Genomic DNA, 15,478 nt, shown 5'->3' with positions numbered 1-15,478 from the left:
TAGCGCTGAAGCTATGCTCTACACCGCCTTAATTACGAACGGTTATCTTTAGAAATGACTCGGCTATAAAGGAACTTTCTAGGCTGTTCTCTAATTGACCCCTTTTTGTGAAGCCGCATCATTACTAATGTTCTAGAGCCTTCCCAATTAATTAACTGATCCGCGGACTTCTGAATCACTTTATGCTTATGATCCGAGATCCAGATCATCAATCATTCCTTTGTTCCGATTTATTTGAGCTTAAAATCAAAAAGTTTTGATGAATCATGGGAAAATATACAAGATCCGTTTTTTTAGCATTTTCTCCTCTTCTGATGCGATCAAAAACTGTCCGCCCGCGCCGGGGAATACTCTATCATATGGTATTCGGTCCGCCAGACTTCCGGGCGCCAATATATTTCCCTTGAGTCACATTACTTTTTGTAAGAATTAGCAAATAAATATATATGAATTATAAGGTGTTTCGCCGTTTGAGCGATATCTCCGTCAGTTTTGAAGCTTTTAGAATGAAACAAAACCGTGGATAAAGTTAAGAAACAGTCCTTTCAGATGGTAAAAAGATTACAGTCAAAAGTTTACTGGTTCCCGAGATATTCACATTTCTTTCCCAATGTTCCTTCTTATTCTGCCGTCTATGTGCTATTTTCTTGTTGTAGGGTTATATTCTTTGAATATTACACCTATGCCAAGTTCTAGGCATGATTGTAGTAGATTAAATCTCATACTACATGGGTGTAGATAATTTATAATGATCTAATGTCTGTCCAGTCTCATAAAGATCATGAGATCTGTTAAACGTCTGAACTTGTCACCTGTTCGTTGACTATTCTGATAGATCATTGTTTTATTCTTTGAATATTATTTCTCCTACACCAGGGATACCTGGAAGTCACATGAAGGGGTAGGAACCGGGCCCGGAGCATGCGGCGCGCGGAGCGTGCGCGCATGCGGGAAGCACAGCAGGTGGAAGCGGGTCCGGACGCGGGTCCGGGTCCGGGCTAGTCAGGGTGTGTGCCCTGACAGAAATCCAATGATACATGTTGTTTGGTTTGGCTTCTGTCGTTTCAATAGCTCAAAGTTGTGTATGATAGGGGGGATTTTGAGAGGGCCCTGAGGGTCCCCCCCAACCTGAACCAGTGGGTGTTTTTAACCTATAATAAAAGTACCTGGGGTGGGAACTGAAGAAGTAACCTTCTGTCAGAGATGGGATTATTGTCGGAGTCGGAAGTACTGTCAGAGTCGGAACACTGTCAGAAGGTGGATAGAAGGCGGATTGGGTTCTGTCTGAGTTGAGGTCAGAGGTGATGCAGAGGTCTGTTGGAGTGCGCACGCGGATATGCGGGTGGAAATATGCAGCGCATCCGGAAGCGCTGTTCAAGGTTAGCAGAGTTGGGATCACGGCCTCAGCGACTCAGGTGGAGCGCTGTGCCCTGAGCTTGACGTTTGGGGGAGATCCCATATTTACGGATTGACACTCACAGCGGACTTCAAACAAGACTTGCAGGCGGAGCGGACCTGTAGGAGGAGCGCGGACTCCGCGAGCATGGACTCAGAGGGGGGAAGCCCCCTTTGCAGAAGGAGAGACTCAGACCAGACAGGGGGGGTGCTCTAGGTGATTTCAGACTGAGGTCCCCAAAAGTATTTACAAGGTATAAGTAAATAAGAGAAATCAAAAGAGGGACCAGTTGGTCCGGTGCGGAAATAAGCGGAAATGAGTGGGGACTTGTCAAACTAAACCAAGGACAAGAACCTGGGAAATGGGAGGCAAGGAATGAATAAAGTCAAAGCGGATCAAGTACCAATATTGACAGATTAAATGAATGAATAGGAAAGTGCAATAGCACACGGATCAAATGCCAATATTGGGGTGAACATAATAGGCACTCGGCAAGGAATGAATGTTATGTTGCCAAGTGACAAAAATGGCCAGAGGACAAAAGCAGAGGTCAGCGCATGGCGCCGATACAAGTCCGCAAATAAGCGGGGTTGGTGCGGTGCCAACACAAGTCCGCGAACAGAGGTTGATCTGTCAGCACCATCACACAAGGACAGCATGAAGGCCAACAGAGGTACAGAGGGGAGTGGGAGTGTTGACCTGACCAGAGGTGTCAAGGGCAACCAGAAGTGGCCAGAGGGTGCAGAGATGGGCAGAGGGCACGGAGTGGGCAGAGGGTGCGGAATGCCAGTAACTTGCAAAAAGTGTAATGGTGGTTCATGAACTGTCATGGAAGTCATGACATTTCATGAATGGTCACCAAACTTCATGAAGCAGCATGAAGTGTCATACACAGTCATGCTGGTTCATGACAAACCATCATGGAATTTCATGAGATGTCATGAACCTGCATGGGGGGTCATGATTGCTCATGACTTAAGTGGTTCTTCCAGGCAGGTGTTGAGTGGTTACATGCCTGTCTATGAAGTGTCATGAAGTGTCATGAGCCCTCATGGGGCTTCATAAAGGATCATGGACCCTCATGGACCCTCATGGACCTTCATGAATCACTATGAGTCTTCCCAAGAATCATTGTGATTGATCATAAATTAGGATTCTTGGTACAACAATGACAATTGGGGGCATAATGGGTAATTACATGTTACCCTTAAGTTGAAAGTGATATGAAAGCATCACATAAGAAAGTCATGAATCCCATCTGTCAGAGTGTGCACGTGCAGAGGTATGGGTGGAAGCAAGTGGTGTGTCTGGAAGTGCTGTTCAGTGTTGGCGGAATGGGATTGCAGCCTCAGCAACTCAAGGGGAGTGCTGTGCCCTGAGCTTGACATCTGGGGGAGTTCCCTTATTTGTGGAGCAGAGACTTACAGTGGACTTTGAGCAAACTTGTGGATGGAGCAGGCCTGTTGGAGATAGGGCAAAACTCAGTGGGGACTGTCAGGGTTCAGCACCCTGCCCTAGGGTGCCCCAGACTCCCCAACCACTCCCTTCCTCCCATTCCTTCATTGTTGCCCTGTTGTTGCTTCTGTGTGTTGTGTATCCATGCACATGGGTAGTGTGGGAACTTTCTGAGCAAGCAGCTTGCCCAGAATCTTCCCACACTCTGGGCACTGCCACCTGGATGTTCCCTCCAGGTCATATTATACAACTCTAGGAACTGTATAGTTGTGGGCATGTGACCCATCCCTTTATATAGTAACCATGTGGGGAGATGAGACCTTTACCCTTCTTCTCATCTCATGCCCCACATAGTGTGAGGAGGTCAGGGAGCCCCTGAGTCCAAGGCCAAGCCCTGACAGGGACAGACTCAGAGGGGGGGAAGCCCCCTTTTTGGAGAAGTTGAGACTCTGTCCAAACAGGGGGGGTTGCTCTAGTTGATTTCAGACTAAGGTCCCTGAAAGTATTTACAAGGTATAAATAAGGGAGAGAAATCATGGGAAGGGCCAGTTGGTCCAGTGCAGAAATGAGTGGGGATTGTTAAATTGAATCAAGGACAAGAACCCAGGTAATGGGAAGTGAAAAATGAATAAGTAAACAAATCAAGTGCCAATATTGGTGAGTTAAGTGAATAGATAAATGTATTAGGTACTTACACCAGGTTCCCCCCACTACACCTGAAATACAGGATAGCCTGGAGCATGTGGCACAATGCTCCCACTGAGTCATTGGGACCAACATCCCAACCCCCTGACACCTGGCAATGGAGTAACCTATCAGCTAAGTGATCACTCACAATGCCTTACTCCACTCCACTTCCCATGAATACCCTTGAACACTGTCTCTGACACCAAGCAGCAAAGGTGGCTGGAGGAAAAGTGGAGTTCAGTGCAGTGCCAACACAAGTCCATCAGTTGGAGGTTGATCAGTCAGTGCTGAAGGTCTGTCACATAAGTGCTTGTGACATCTCATGCATATTCATGCATGCTGATGACTCATCATACATGTTCATGGTGTTAGGGCACACCCGCCCCACCCGGCTCCACCCAGCTCCACCCGGTTCCACTCCACCCGCTACCCCCTTCTCCCCCTTCCTATTTCCTCCTCCTTCTACTTCCCCCCTCTTTCCATCCTTCCTCTGTATCATTCTTTATTCTTTCTATTTCTATTTACACGGACGACTTTCCTTGATCAATGTACCATTGACCCACCCACAGTCCATGCACAACACGCCCAGCCCTGGATACTCTGGATGACCCCTGGGTGTACCCAGCATGCGCACCTGCAGCAGATCCCCTCGGGATCCCCCATGGGGATACCCAGATGGCTGGGGCTGTGCATGAGGATGACGTGGCAATCCTCATGTGACCCAAGCGCCATGTATATAAACATACCTGGGGTGGTGTCAGGGCACACCCGCCTGACCCAGGTCCACCCGGACCCACCCGGCCACACCACACCCGCTCCCCGCTGTCCAACCCTCTCCCTCTTCCTTCCTCTGTCTCTCCTCCTCTTTCCTTTCTCTCTTTCTTCCCCTTCTTTATCTCATTCCTCTCATCTTCCTTTTCTTGTTTATTTCCTTCTATCTACATGGACCACCCTCCTTTGTATCAATGTACTATTGACCCGTCCGGCCCACACACCCCGGACGGCTCCCCGCTGTGCCCAGCACGTGCGCATGCAGCGGACGCTCTCGGGATCCCCCACGGGGATACCCGGATGCCTGCGGCTGTCTCCGAGGGTGACGTGGCACTCGTCATGTGACTCAAGCCGCATGTACATAAATGTACCTGAAGTGGGAACCAAAGAAGTAACCTTCTTCTCACATTCTCCACTTCAGGTAAGTAGTATAGTTTTCCCTTTTAATAACAATAACACATTCTCCACTTCAGTCTAAGTGGCCAGGGACTGCTGTCCCTTCCCGGACCCGCCAGCACACATGCCCGGTTCGCACCCCGCGAGGGCCCTTCTGCCGGGCGATACATCCGGACCCCCTCTACCCCGGACGCGTCCCTGACAGGTGGGAACCAGAGAAGCAGTCTTCTTCTCACTATTCCCACTTCAGGGACATCTGCCTGCGCTGGACCCGCTGCTGCACGCACTCGCTTCATACCTACCAGGCCCTCAGTGCCAGGCGATATACCCGGACGCTCTCGACCCCGGACTGGTCCCTGACACATGGAGCATTATGAATGTCCATGATGCATCATGGGACATTATAGCATTTTACATGATGGGGAAAGGTCAAAATAAACATATGACACTCCATGACCTTTCATGACCTGTCATGAAAGGTCATGAAGGTTCATGAACACTCATGAATATCATGACCATTCATGAACCTCCATGAGGCATCATGTCATATTGTGTCACCAGCAGTCATGAACCTTGTCAGCACATGACGGTTCATGACGGTTCATGAAATTTGGTGACAGTTCATGACAATTTGTCATGAACTGTCATGAAATCCAAATTTTTCAATGTAAAAAATGTCTGATTCAATTCAATTGTCATGACATGTCATGAGGGGTCATGAAATTTTGGGACATGTCATGACTCCTCATGATTTCATGATGCAGGATTACACTTTTGGAGAGTACCTCCAGAATGCACAGAAGCGGGGCATGGCTGTGACCACATAGCGGGAAGCAATGAGTGTGGTTCAGATGGAGACAAGGCTGGCATAGGAACTGGAGGGACTGAATGCCGGGAGCGCCAAGGGCTCGGGAACTGGAGGTAAGGTCGGAATGCCGGCAGGGTCTAGGTTCTGATTGTTGGCCAAGTCTCACACAATAAGGCAGGGGGCCAGACATCGGGTTGCTACCACACTGCAAACTTTGCATCCATGAAAATTCTTCCCACAAGCCAGCTATGCGACCAAGTAGCACTGCTGCCACACTGTCATATTTGCTTCCGTGAAATTTCTTCCCATGGGCCAGCTGTGCTACCAAGTAGCACCGCTGCCACACTGCCATATTTGCTTCTGTGAAATTTCTTCCCACGTGTCAGGGACGCATCCGGGGTCGAGGGGGCCCAGGTGTAGTGCCTGGCACTGAAGCCCTCATGGGGTGTGGAGCGGGCATGCGTACTGATGGGCCCGATGCAGGACAATGGTCCCTGGCCACTCAGACTGAAGTGGGAATCGTGAGTTGTTATTAAAGGGGAAACTATGCTACTTACCTGAAGTGGGAATCATGAGAAGAAGGTGTCATGACTGACAAATCCCGGGGCTCCATCAGCGGCGAACTGTCAGGGCACACCCGCCTGACCCGGCCCCACCCGGCCCCACTTCACCCGGTACCCCGCCACCCAGTCTTCCCCTACCTCCTCCCCCCTTCTTCTTTCTTTCTTTCTCCATTCCACTCTCTCTTTACTTATCTCACCTTCTCTTTATTTTCTCTTTATTCTACACGGACGACCTTTCCTTGTATCAATGTACCATTGACCCACCTGCAGCGCGCTCACGACACGCCCAGCCCGGGCGCCTCGGGCGACCCCCGCTATGTCCAGCTCGCGCATTCACAGCGGACGCCCTCGGGATCCCCCATGGGGACACCCGGGTGACTACGGCTGTATGCGAGGATGACGTGGCACCCGTCATGTGACCTAAGCCGCATGTATATAAACATACCTGAAGTGGGAACCGAAGAAGTAGCCTTCTTCTCACCCTTTTCCACTTCAGGTAAGTAACATAGTATTCCCTTCTAATAATAATAACACCCTTTTCCACTTCAGTCTAAGTGGCCAGGGACTGCCTCCTGAGCCGGGCCCGCCAGTACGCACGCCCGCTCCACACCCTGCGAGGCTCCTAGTGTCGGGCGTCTCACCCGGGCCTCCTCTACCCCGGACGCGTCCCTGACAGCAGAAGAAGGCTTCAACCTCGTCTCCCCTATCCCTCCTCCCTCCCCTGCCATGGTAACCGAAGAGCAGTACGACGACCTGCTGGCCCGGTTCCAAGAACTACAGGCCATCATCAAAAGCCAGGTCTTGAACCAGCCGGCACCCGCCCCCATGCCCGCACCTACACCCGCCCCTGCGCCCCCATCCGCGCCCAGACCCAAGGGGCCTAAGGTTGCCCCCCCCACTGCCTTCTCAGGAGCCAGCGAAGACCTTGACCGTTTCAAGGCCGAATGTGGCATCTATTTCCACGTCCACACGGCCGAGTTCCCCACCCCCCTCTCTCAGATCCTCTTCGTGTTGTCCTACATGAAGGGGGGGACCGCAGGAGCGTGGGCGACCCAGCGTACCATCGCGCTGCTGACGGCAAACTCTCCCACCCTCACCATGGACGAGTTCAACACGGAACTCGATGCCATGTTCCAGGACCCCAACTGGGAAGCCACTGCCCGGCAGAAGTTGGCAAGCATCCAACAGGGGAGTGACTCCGTGGACAAAGTCATCCAGGAGTTCGAGATACTGGGACCTGCCTCGCGGCTGGGCGACGTTGGGCTTGTCGACCGTTTCGAGCAAGCAATCAATGCCCGGCTCCGCGAAAGCATATATCGCCTCCGCCCCATGCCTACCACCTGGGCCGAATGGAAACGTGAAGCCACCCTCCTGGACAACCAGTGGCAACGCTTCCAGGCGACACAACCCCGCGCGCCCCCGCCCAGGCCTCCGTTTACCCTGACGCGACCCCCGCCAACTACAAACCCCCCTCACGCACGTCCCACACCCGCAGCCCCACGACCTGGGCCCGCAGCCCCGCCCCCAACTCCTGCAGCCCGCCCCCCTACAGGGACGGGCCCGCAACCCATGGACCTCGACCGCTCGAAGACTGACCACAGGAGGAACGGGCTGTGTTACAACTGTAACGCCCCAGGGCATATCGCACAAGACTGCCCGCAACCTAAGGTCCACCGAGTCCGACGCCTCCACCCGGAAGACCTTCGAGCACTGATGGAGGGGTTGAAGAGGCAGCTGACTGAGGAACCAGAGGGAGAGGGGGAAGAGCCAGAGGCAGGGCCTCAGGAGGATTTTCAGGAAGGCGGCCGGTGAGGGATGCGTCCCGGGCGCCCGTAGAGCATAACTCGTGTAAATACCGCAAAGTGCGTAAGCCAGCAATGCCAAAGCTTCACCAAGTTATCGCAAAGAAAAGGAGAAAAAGCGCATCTCCAGCACAAGAGAGTGAAAGAACCCCAGGGGTAACACCTGAGGTAGCGGTGTCCCCACCCGCCATCTACGTCCTCTCTAAACAATCCCCCAGGTCGCTCAGCCTCACCGTGAAGCTGACCGCTGTAACGGGGATTTGCCGGTGCACCCTAAACGAGCCAAATCCCGCGATTCTACTACCCTCAGCAAGCACCTCACATCCATCACATGTAACCCATGTCCACTCACACTCCTTACACATATTTCCTATTTTTCCTAATTTTTCTGATTTCATTTCCAGTGTCTAGAGCCAGATGTTTCCGTTTTCTTATTGTCATGTGATACTCTTTCCTTATTTATCTATCGGACTCTTCCATGACAACTGTACAGACAGTTAGTTAGGGGTAGAGAGTTATCAGCACCACACTCTAGAGGACCAATATACCCACTCAAACCTGACCCTCAGTGAGATCCTTATCCCCCCCTCTTTCCTGTCGCGAGTCTAGTTGGATAGACCTGTTACACCGCCCTGACCTCCCTCGCTTCTGTATCCGTGTCAGCGCTCCTGGACTCAGGAGCCACCGGGAACTTCGTAAGCCCCGAGTTCATCCGGAAGCACAACCTTGAGACCACCCGGCTCCCTCAGCCCATCCCAGTCCGCAACATCGACGGGACCCCCAACGAGAATGGAGCCATAACTGAGGAACTGGAGGCCCTCCTGACATTCGGACGACACACAGAGCGAGCCCGGTTCGCGGTTGCAAACCTCGGGCGACAGTCCCTCATCATAGGACATTCGTGGCTGTTGCACCACAACCCGGAAGTGGATTGGGCACGACAGAAAGTCACCATGTCCCGCTGCCCATCCTCCTGCAAGCTGCTAGAGGCACGAAGCGACCCGGACCTTGCCCTAGAACCCGGGGACGGGATCTATGCCACGATCATCCCCCCGGGGTGGGGGCATGACCTGAGAGCGACTACGACACCCTCCCAGCGGATGGCCCAAGAAGCCCATGACCCGGGGGCAGAACCCATGCCGTTTGAAGTGTTGGTGCCAGAGCACTACCAGGACTTCCGAGACGTGTTCTCAAAAGAAGCCTTCAACCAACTACCCCCCCGGAAGCCCTGGGACCATGCTATAGACTTAGTCCCGGACGCCAAACTACCCAGGGGGAAGACTTTTCCCCTCTCATGGCCGGAGCAGAAAGAGTTGGACGAGTTCCTGCGTGAGAACTTGCAGAACAGGTGCATACGACCCTCCAAGTCCCCGATGGGGGCTCCAGTCTTCTTCGTCAAGAAGAAGGACGGGTCGCTACGCCTGGTCCAGGACTACCGGAAATTGAACAAGATCACGGTAAAGAACTCGTACCCGCTTCCACTCATCTCAGACGTTCTCGCCCGCCTCCGCAACGCCAAGTACTTCTCAGCTCTGGACTTACGATGGGGGTTTAACAACGTCCGGATTAAGGATGGCGACGAGTGGAAAGCAGCATTCGCAACCAATCGAGGGCTGTTCGAGCCCATGGTGATGTTCTTCGGCCTATGTAACTCACCCGCGACCTTCCAGACCATGATGAACGACATCCTTCGGGATTTCATCGATCGGGAGGTCATCATTTGTTACATGGACGACATTCTCATCTTCACAGCCACCCTAGAGGAGCACCGGAGGGTAGTCCGAGAAGTCCTAGAGACGTTACGGAAGAGAAAGCTCTTCCTGAAGCCGGAGAAGTGTAAATTTGAACGGACGCAGATCGACTACCTGGGCCTGGTCATCTCAGAGGGCAGCGTCGCGATGGACCCCGTGAAGATCCGTGGAGTCCTTGACTGGCCGACCCCAACCAAGGTGAAGGAAGTGCAGTCCTTCCTGGGGTTCGTGAACTTTTACCGTCGCTTCATCAAAGACTTCTCCGAGAAAGCACGGCCCCTCCACACGCTGACCCGGAAGACCCAAACCTGGAACTGGGGCCCGGACGAGGACTATGCCTTCCACACCCTCAAAGAAGCCGTCACCACCACCCCCGTCCTCTCCTTCCCTACAGACACTGGCCGCTTCAGGCTTGAGTGTGACGCCTCTAACTTCGCAACCGGTGCAGTCCTCTCCCAACTCCAAGCGGACGGGGAGTTCCACCCGGTAGCATTCATGTCCAAGAGCTTCATGGACGTGGAGCGTAACTACGAGATATACGACAAGGAGATGCTCGCAATCGTCCGAGCCCTGGAAGAGTGGCGACACTTCTTAGAAGGTGCCGGGGAGAAGGTCGAAATCTACACTGACCACCGTAACCTGAGTTACTTCCGGACGGCCCAGAGGTTAAACCGGCGCCAGGCCCGGTGGACCCTCTTCCTCTCCCGCTTCTACTTCACCCTCGTCCACCGCCCAGGGAAACTCATGGGGAAGCCGGACGCACTCTCCCGTCGAGCCGACCACCCGAAAGGGAAGGACGACAACGAAGGGCTGACCCTCCTCCAACCAGCCTGGTTCGAAGCTCGCGCGACAGAGGCGGTCTCAGTAGAAGGAGAGGAAGCAGGCATCCTAGAGAGAATACGCGGGGCAAAAGACCACGATGAGAGGGTGGTAAAAGCTATACGAGAGCTGAGGGAAGGGACACTAAGATCGGACGAGTGGGAGGAGCAGGGAGACCTAGTCCTATACCAGGGGAGAGTGTACGTTCCAAAAGACCCCCAACTCCGTCACGATCTGGTACGGCTACACCATGACGCACGGGCGACGGGGCATCCAGGGCGATGGAAAACCTTGGAACTCGTCTCCCGTGACTACTGGTGGCCCCGGATGGCAGAGTACGTCGGGCGATATGTACGCGGGTGCGATACCTGCAACCGTGTCAAGTCGTTCCCCTCACGAAAAGTTGGGAAGCTCACCCCAAACAAAGTCCCCACCCATCGTTGGCAGGTGATCTCAGTGGATATGGTAGGGGAGCTCCCAGAGTCAAAAGGATACAATGCCATCCTCGTAGTGGTGGACCGCCTATCCAAACGCATCCACACGGTCCCCACTGTGACGACCGTGGACTCGGAGGGTATCGCACGGCTCTTCCTAGAGCACGTCTGGAGGCACCACGGCCTCCCTGAGGAGATCCTCAGCGATAGAGGGAGCGCCTTCATCTCCCGCTTCTCAAAAGAGCTCGCGGACCTCCTAGGTGTCAAGCTCACCCCCTCTGCACCCTACCACCCCCAGACGGACGGACAGACGGAGCGGGTCAATCAGGAGATCGAGGCCTACCTCCGGGTGTTCGTCAACCATCGCCAAGACGACTGGGCGGATTGGCTCCCCTTAGCGGAATTCTCTTATAATAACCGCATCCACTCCTCCACCCACCGAACCCCTTTCGAACTCGACACCGGCCAACACCCCAGGATGGGGACAGAACCCACACGCACATCTGAGGTGGAAGCCGCTGATGCATTCTCGTCAAGGATGATGAAAATGCAGGAGGAGGCGAAAGCAGCGCTGGAACACGCAGCGGACGAAATGGCCCACTACTACGACCGAGATCGCGAGACGGCCCCAAAGTATCAAGAAGGTGACCAAGTCTGGCTCAACGCGCAAAACTACACAACCAACTGCCCGACCAAAAAGTTGGACCACAAATGGCTTGGCCCCTTCAAGATCGTCAAAGTCGTCTCCCCGGCTGCCGTCAAACTTCAACTCACCGCACGACAGAAAGGAGTTCACCCAGTCGTATCCGTGACAAACGTCAGACCATACCACCCGGACGACATCAGGGAACGACCCACCGACCCACGCCCAGGCCCAGAGCTCGTAGATGGAGATGAAGAATATGAAGTCGAGAAAGTACTAGACTCTAAGTGGCTACGCCGGAAACTCTGGTATCTAGTGAAGTTTGCTGGCTGGCCAAACTCAGAGAACCAATGGCTCCAGCGGGACCACTTAGTCCATGCCCCCGACCGGATCGAGGAATTCCACAGGACGCACCCCCAGGCCCCGGGAAGAGAGAGGGAGAACCACCTGGCTGCTTCGAGGCGAAGCGGCTTAAGGAGGGGGTGATGTCAGGGCACACCCGCCTGACCCGGCCCCACCCGGCCCCACTTCACCCGGTACCCCGCCACCCAGTCTTCCCCTACCTCCTCCCCCCCTTCTTCTTTCTTTCTTTCTCCATTCCACTCTCTCTTTACTTATCTCACCTTCTCTTTATTTTCTCTTTATTCTACACGGACGACCTTTCCTTGTATCAATGTACCATTGACCCACCTGCAGCGCGCTCACGACATGCCCAGCCCGGGCGCCTCGGGCGACCCCCGCTATGTCCAGCTCGCGCGTTCACAGCGGACGCCCTCGGGATCCCCCACGGGGACACCCAGGTGACTACGGCTGTATGCGAGGATGACGTGGCACCCGTCATGTGACCTAAGCCGCATGTATATAAACATACCTGAAGTGGGAACCGAAGAAGTAGCCTTCTTCTCACCCTTTTCCACTTCAGGTAAGTAACATAGTATTCCCTTCTAATAATAATAACACCCTTTTCCACTTCAGTCCAAGTGGCCAGGGACTGCCTCCTGAGCCGGGCCCGCCAGTACGCACGCCCGCTCCACACCCCGCGAGGCTCCTAGTGTCGGGCGTCTCACCCGGGCCTCCTCTACCCCGGACGCGTCCCTGACACGAACCAATGCCGATTGTCATGGCCATGCATTCCGGCCCGTTAGCTGCCCGTCCCGATGCTGCCCGAGCCCGTTCCCGCTATGCGAGCGTGAGCGCGAGCCCCAACCTCAGCCCTATCCTCCATGAGGACTCCCTGCTCACTCCCCTGCTTGCCCCTAGGCTCCCCTGCACCTGGCCGACTTCCCCACAGCCACACCAACCTCCCTGCCCTGAGTCCACCTCTGGCACCGTGCCCAGCGCGACTCCCCTACCCCACCCACTTGGCCCCTACAGGGCCGCTACCATTCCCACGCCCGACTCCGGCCCAACTCCGAGTCCAGTGCCACTATGATACCATCGCCACTATCACGGCCCTACGCTCTTTCCTTTATTTATCTGTTATTGTTTGTTTTGACCCTCGGTCATTGCCGGCCGCTATGCGGCCAACCCCGCTCCTTGTTCCCTTTTGCTTCCGGACCCTCCGGCCTTCGGCCCGGGTCCGCTTCAATTCATTCTGCCTTCATATATACATATATCCTGTATACTACATTATAGTACTTTAGCTCTAATATCAATGTGACCACGACCCCTAAGTCCTGACCCCAACAAGGCAACCCCAGTGAGTCTGAAATGAGGGCCAAGAGACAGCTAGGGGGCACAGCACTCCCTTTAGAGTTGCTGAGGCCAAATGCCCTACCCCCGGGCCTTGTTCGCAGCATCACGGCCATCGCAGCCTATAGCGGCCCGCATAGGCGACCTTCGGTGCCGACCCCGGACCAGTGTCTAACACCGATAGGCGAATCCGCCGACCCGAAACCCATCCTAACCAGCCCCCAGTGAGACCAAGTCTCATCAGCTCACTCTGGGAATTAAAAAATCTGATGACAGCTGTTCCCTCCCTTCCCTTCCCTTTGGGTGCAGGTGCAAGGGAGGGAGGGAGGGCAAGGGCAGTAGGATAGGGCAACATCCTGTTGGAAAACAGTGCGCTAGCGCGGCCGTGCGAGTTTTCGTACAGCCACATTCCCACGGCCGAGCGAGGAACTCGCCCGGCCAGCCACATCTATTTATTCATTCTTTTGTATTCATTTCGGACTATCCCGCTCCCAAACTACATGGGAATTACCACTCTTTGAATCACTTTTTCCCTCAGTTCTCTTTCGCATTATTTGCTTGAGACTGAGGTTAGTAACATCATTCCTTTATTTCAATCTATACTTATATACTGTATATTACCTCTAGTTGCCCCGCTTTGCTATGTAATATATTCCAGTTCTCTTTCGCATTATTTGCTTGAGACTGAGTTGCCCTGCTTTGCTAGCAACCTCATATTACTTTACATCCACCCTTGGTCATAGGGTGAAATTTTTTCGACCCTACCGACCCTGGCTTGACCTATAATTAGGATGGTATTATCCTTTTACACTGAAACAAAAAGATATTTCAGACATAAGATGTGGAGAACAAGCTGAGCTGGATTTTTGGGGTTATAGTGCACAATGCAAACAAGGACAATTATGGATAACATTTCAAAATACCGAGGCAAATAGAGCAAATAAACAAAACATATTCGAGAAAAAGTCCAGTGCACGTGCAAGGACATGTGACCTATTGTCCGTTCCACTATGGGGCGTTACTAGGTTTACTGGATACTCCCGCGGGGATTTTGAGGTAAGGGCACGGATATCCGATTCTCGAATTTAACGCGGATACTGCCAAAGTCTCATATCCGAGCTCGGATATCATTTCGGATATTTTGCCTCAAAACGCAGTGATTGTAGGAGACTGAGGATGAATTGATTGGGGAGCAGAATATTATATACTGCCTTGAATACTAGACAACACAGTATGACAAATTATATTAACTGACGGCCTCTGGTACACGTGTGGGGGACTCGTAGTACCCCAAATGCTGATCCTGTTTATGACTCCGGAAGAGCAAGCGGAGAATGAGGCCTTTGGGGCGTCCAACAGGATCTCTTAGCAGTGCCGTACGAGTACGTAGTCAGACCCATATGATGACTGATCTTGAACTTCATTGGATGCATTACATGACAGAAAACACAACAAGTTGACAAACTCCGAAAGTGTACATGTGACGGAGCAAGGCGTCGGCCGAACCAACAAATAGATCGTAAAAAAAAATCTACCGGCCAAGTAGATATGAGGAAAGGGTGTCGGCAGCGATTGCATCGATCCCACGTTAAGGTTGATGATTAGCCAAACTTCCGACAGCCTAATCACCTAAGCAGCCATGAGCAGTGTGGATCTGGAATAGCAATACTATATAACACGCACTCTCCGGTTCTACTTAGTGCCAGGTATGCCTCCGGAAAGCTCACTCGCGCGCAGCGATGACATTAACCAAACTGGATGACAATAACGTGAGTATGGAGACACGGTCAAATCACCAACGACTCGTACAGTGGAAGGTCAGCAGTTCTTTTGGGTTCTAGTCTGAGAATGAGCTACGACATGAAGATTCATTGGATATTTGGAACTCACTTGAACCCTTACCGGCAAAGGGGTAATCGGTGGGTTGAAGTCGTTTCACACTTTCATCTGCAGGATACAGTTCCCTCACGTCGTGCCCATGGGGTGGGAGAGCCGCTGAGAGAGACACCAATGTGGCCAAAAAAATTATGACGAGAGGTTTGGCTAGCAAATTAGCGAACATTGTGTCGAGTTCCCTCCTAAGGGGAATTTATAAGGGCTAGACGGCCTCAAGGGCGCCCTTAAATAGGGAGAGGAAGGGGCTGGTTTGATTTCAAGCAAGTAGAAGAGACTGGAAACCCCCAAGTAAAATGGTGATATAATTGGAACGTTGGCAGCCGGAACATAGTACGTCTGCCAGGTGTAGGTTCTTGCATCGGTGT

The 15,478-nt window shown here is 53.0% G+C and overlaps 1 protein-coding gene across 1 annotated transcript; it reads right to left on the bottom strand.

Moving 5' to 3' along the window:
- Positions 1-14,719: 14,719 nt before the first annotated feature.
- EI90DRAFT_3049415 (uncharacterized protein) lies at positions 14,720-15,477 on the bottom strand. The gene is made up of 4 exons (XM_039059693.1): positions 15,108-15,477; positions 15,027-15,054; positions 14,901-14,971; positions 14,720-14,846 (listed from the first exon to the last, which is right to left on the bottom strand). Exons 1-3 carry the CDS (start codon positions 15,277-15,279, stop codon positions 14,941-14,943), a joined length of 231 nt encoding a protein of 76 aa, XP_038918088.1. The 5' UTR covers positions 15,280-15,477; the 3' UTR covers positions 14,720-14,846; positions 14,901-14,940.
- Position 15,478: the final 1 nt, after the last annotated feature.

Source organism: Cantharellus anzutake (genome assembly GCF_015039405.1).
Source record: "Cantharellus anzutake strain C23 chromosome Unknown EI90scaffold_15, whole genome shotgun sequence".
Classification (NCBI taxonomy): Eukaryota; Fungi; Basidiomycota; class Agaricomycetes; order Cantharellales; family Hydnaceae; genus Cantharellus; species Cantharellus anzutake.
Note: the sequence above shows the minus strand (reverse complement) of the source record. Positions and strands in the feature narration are given on the sequence as shown.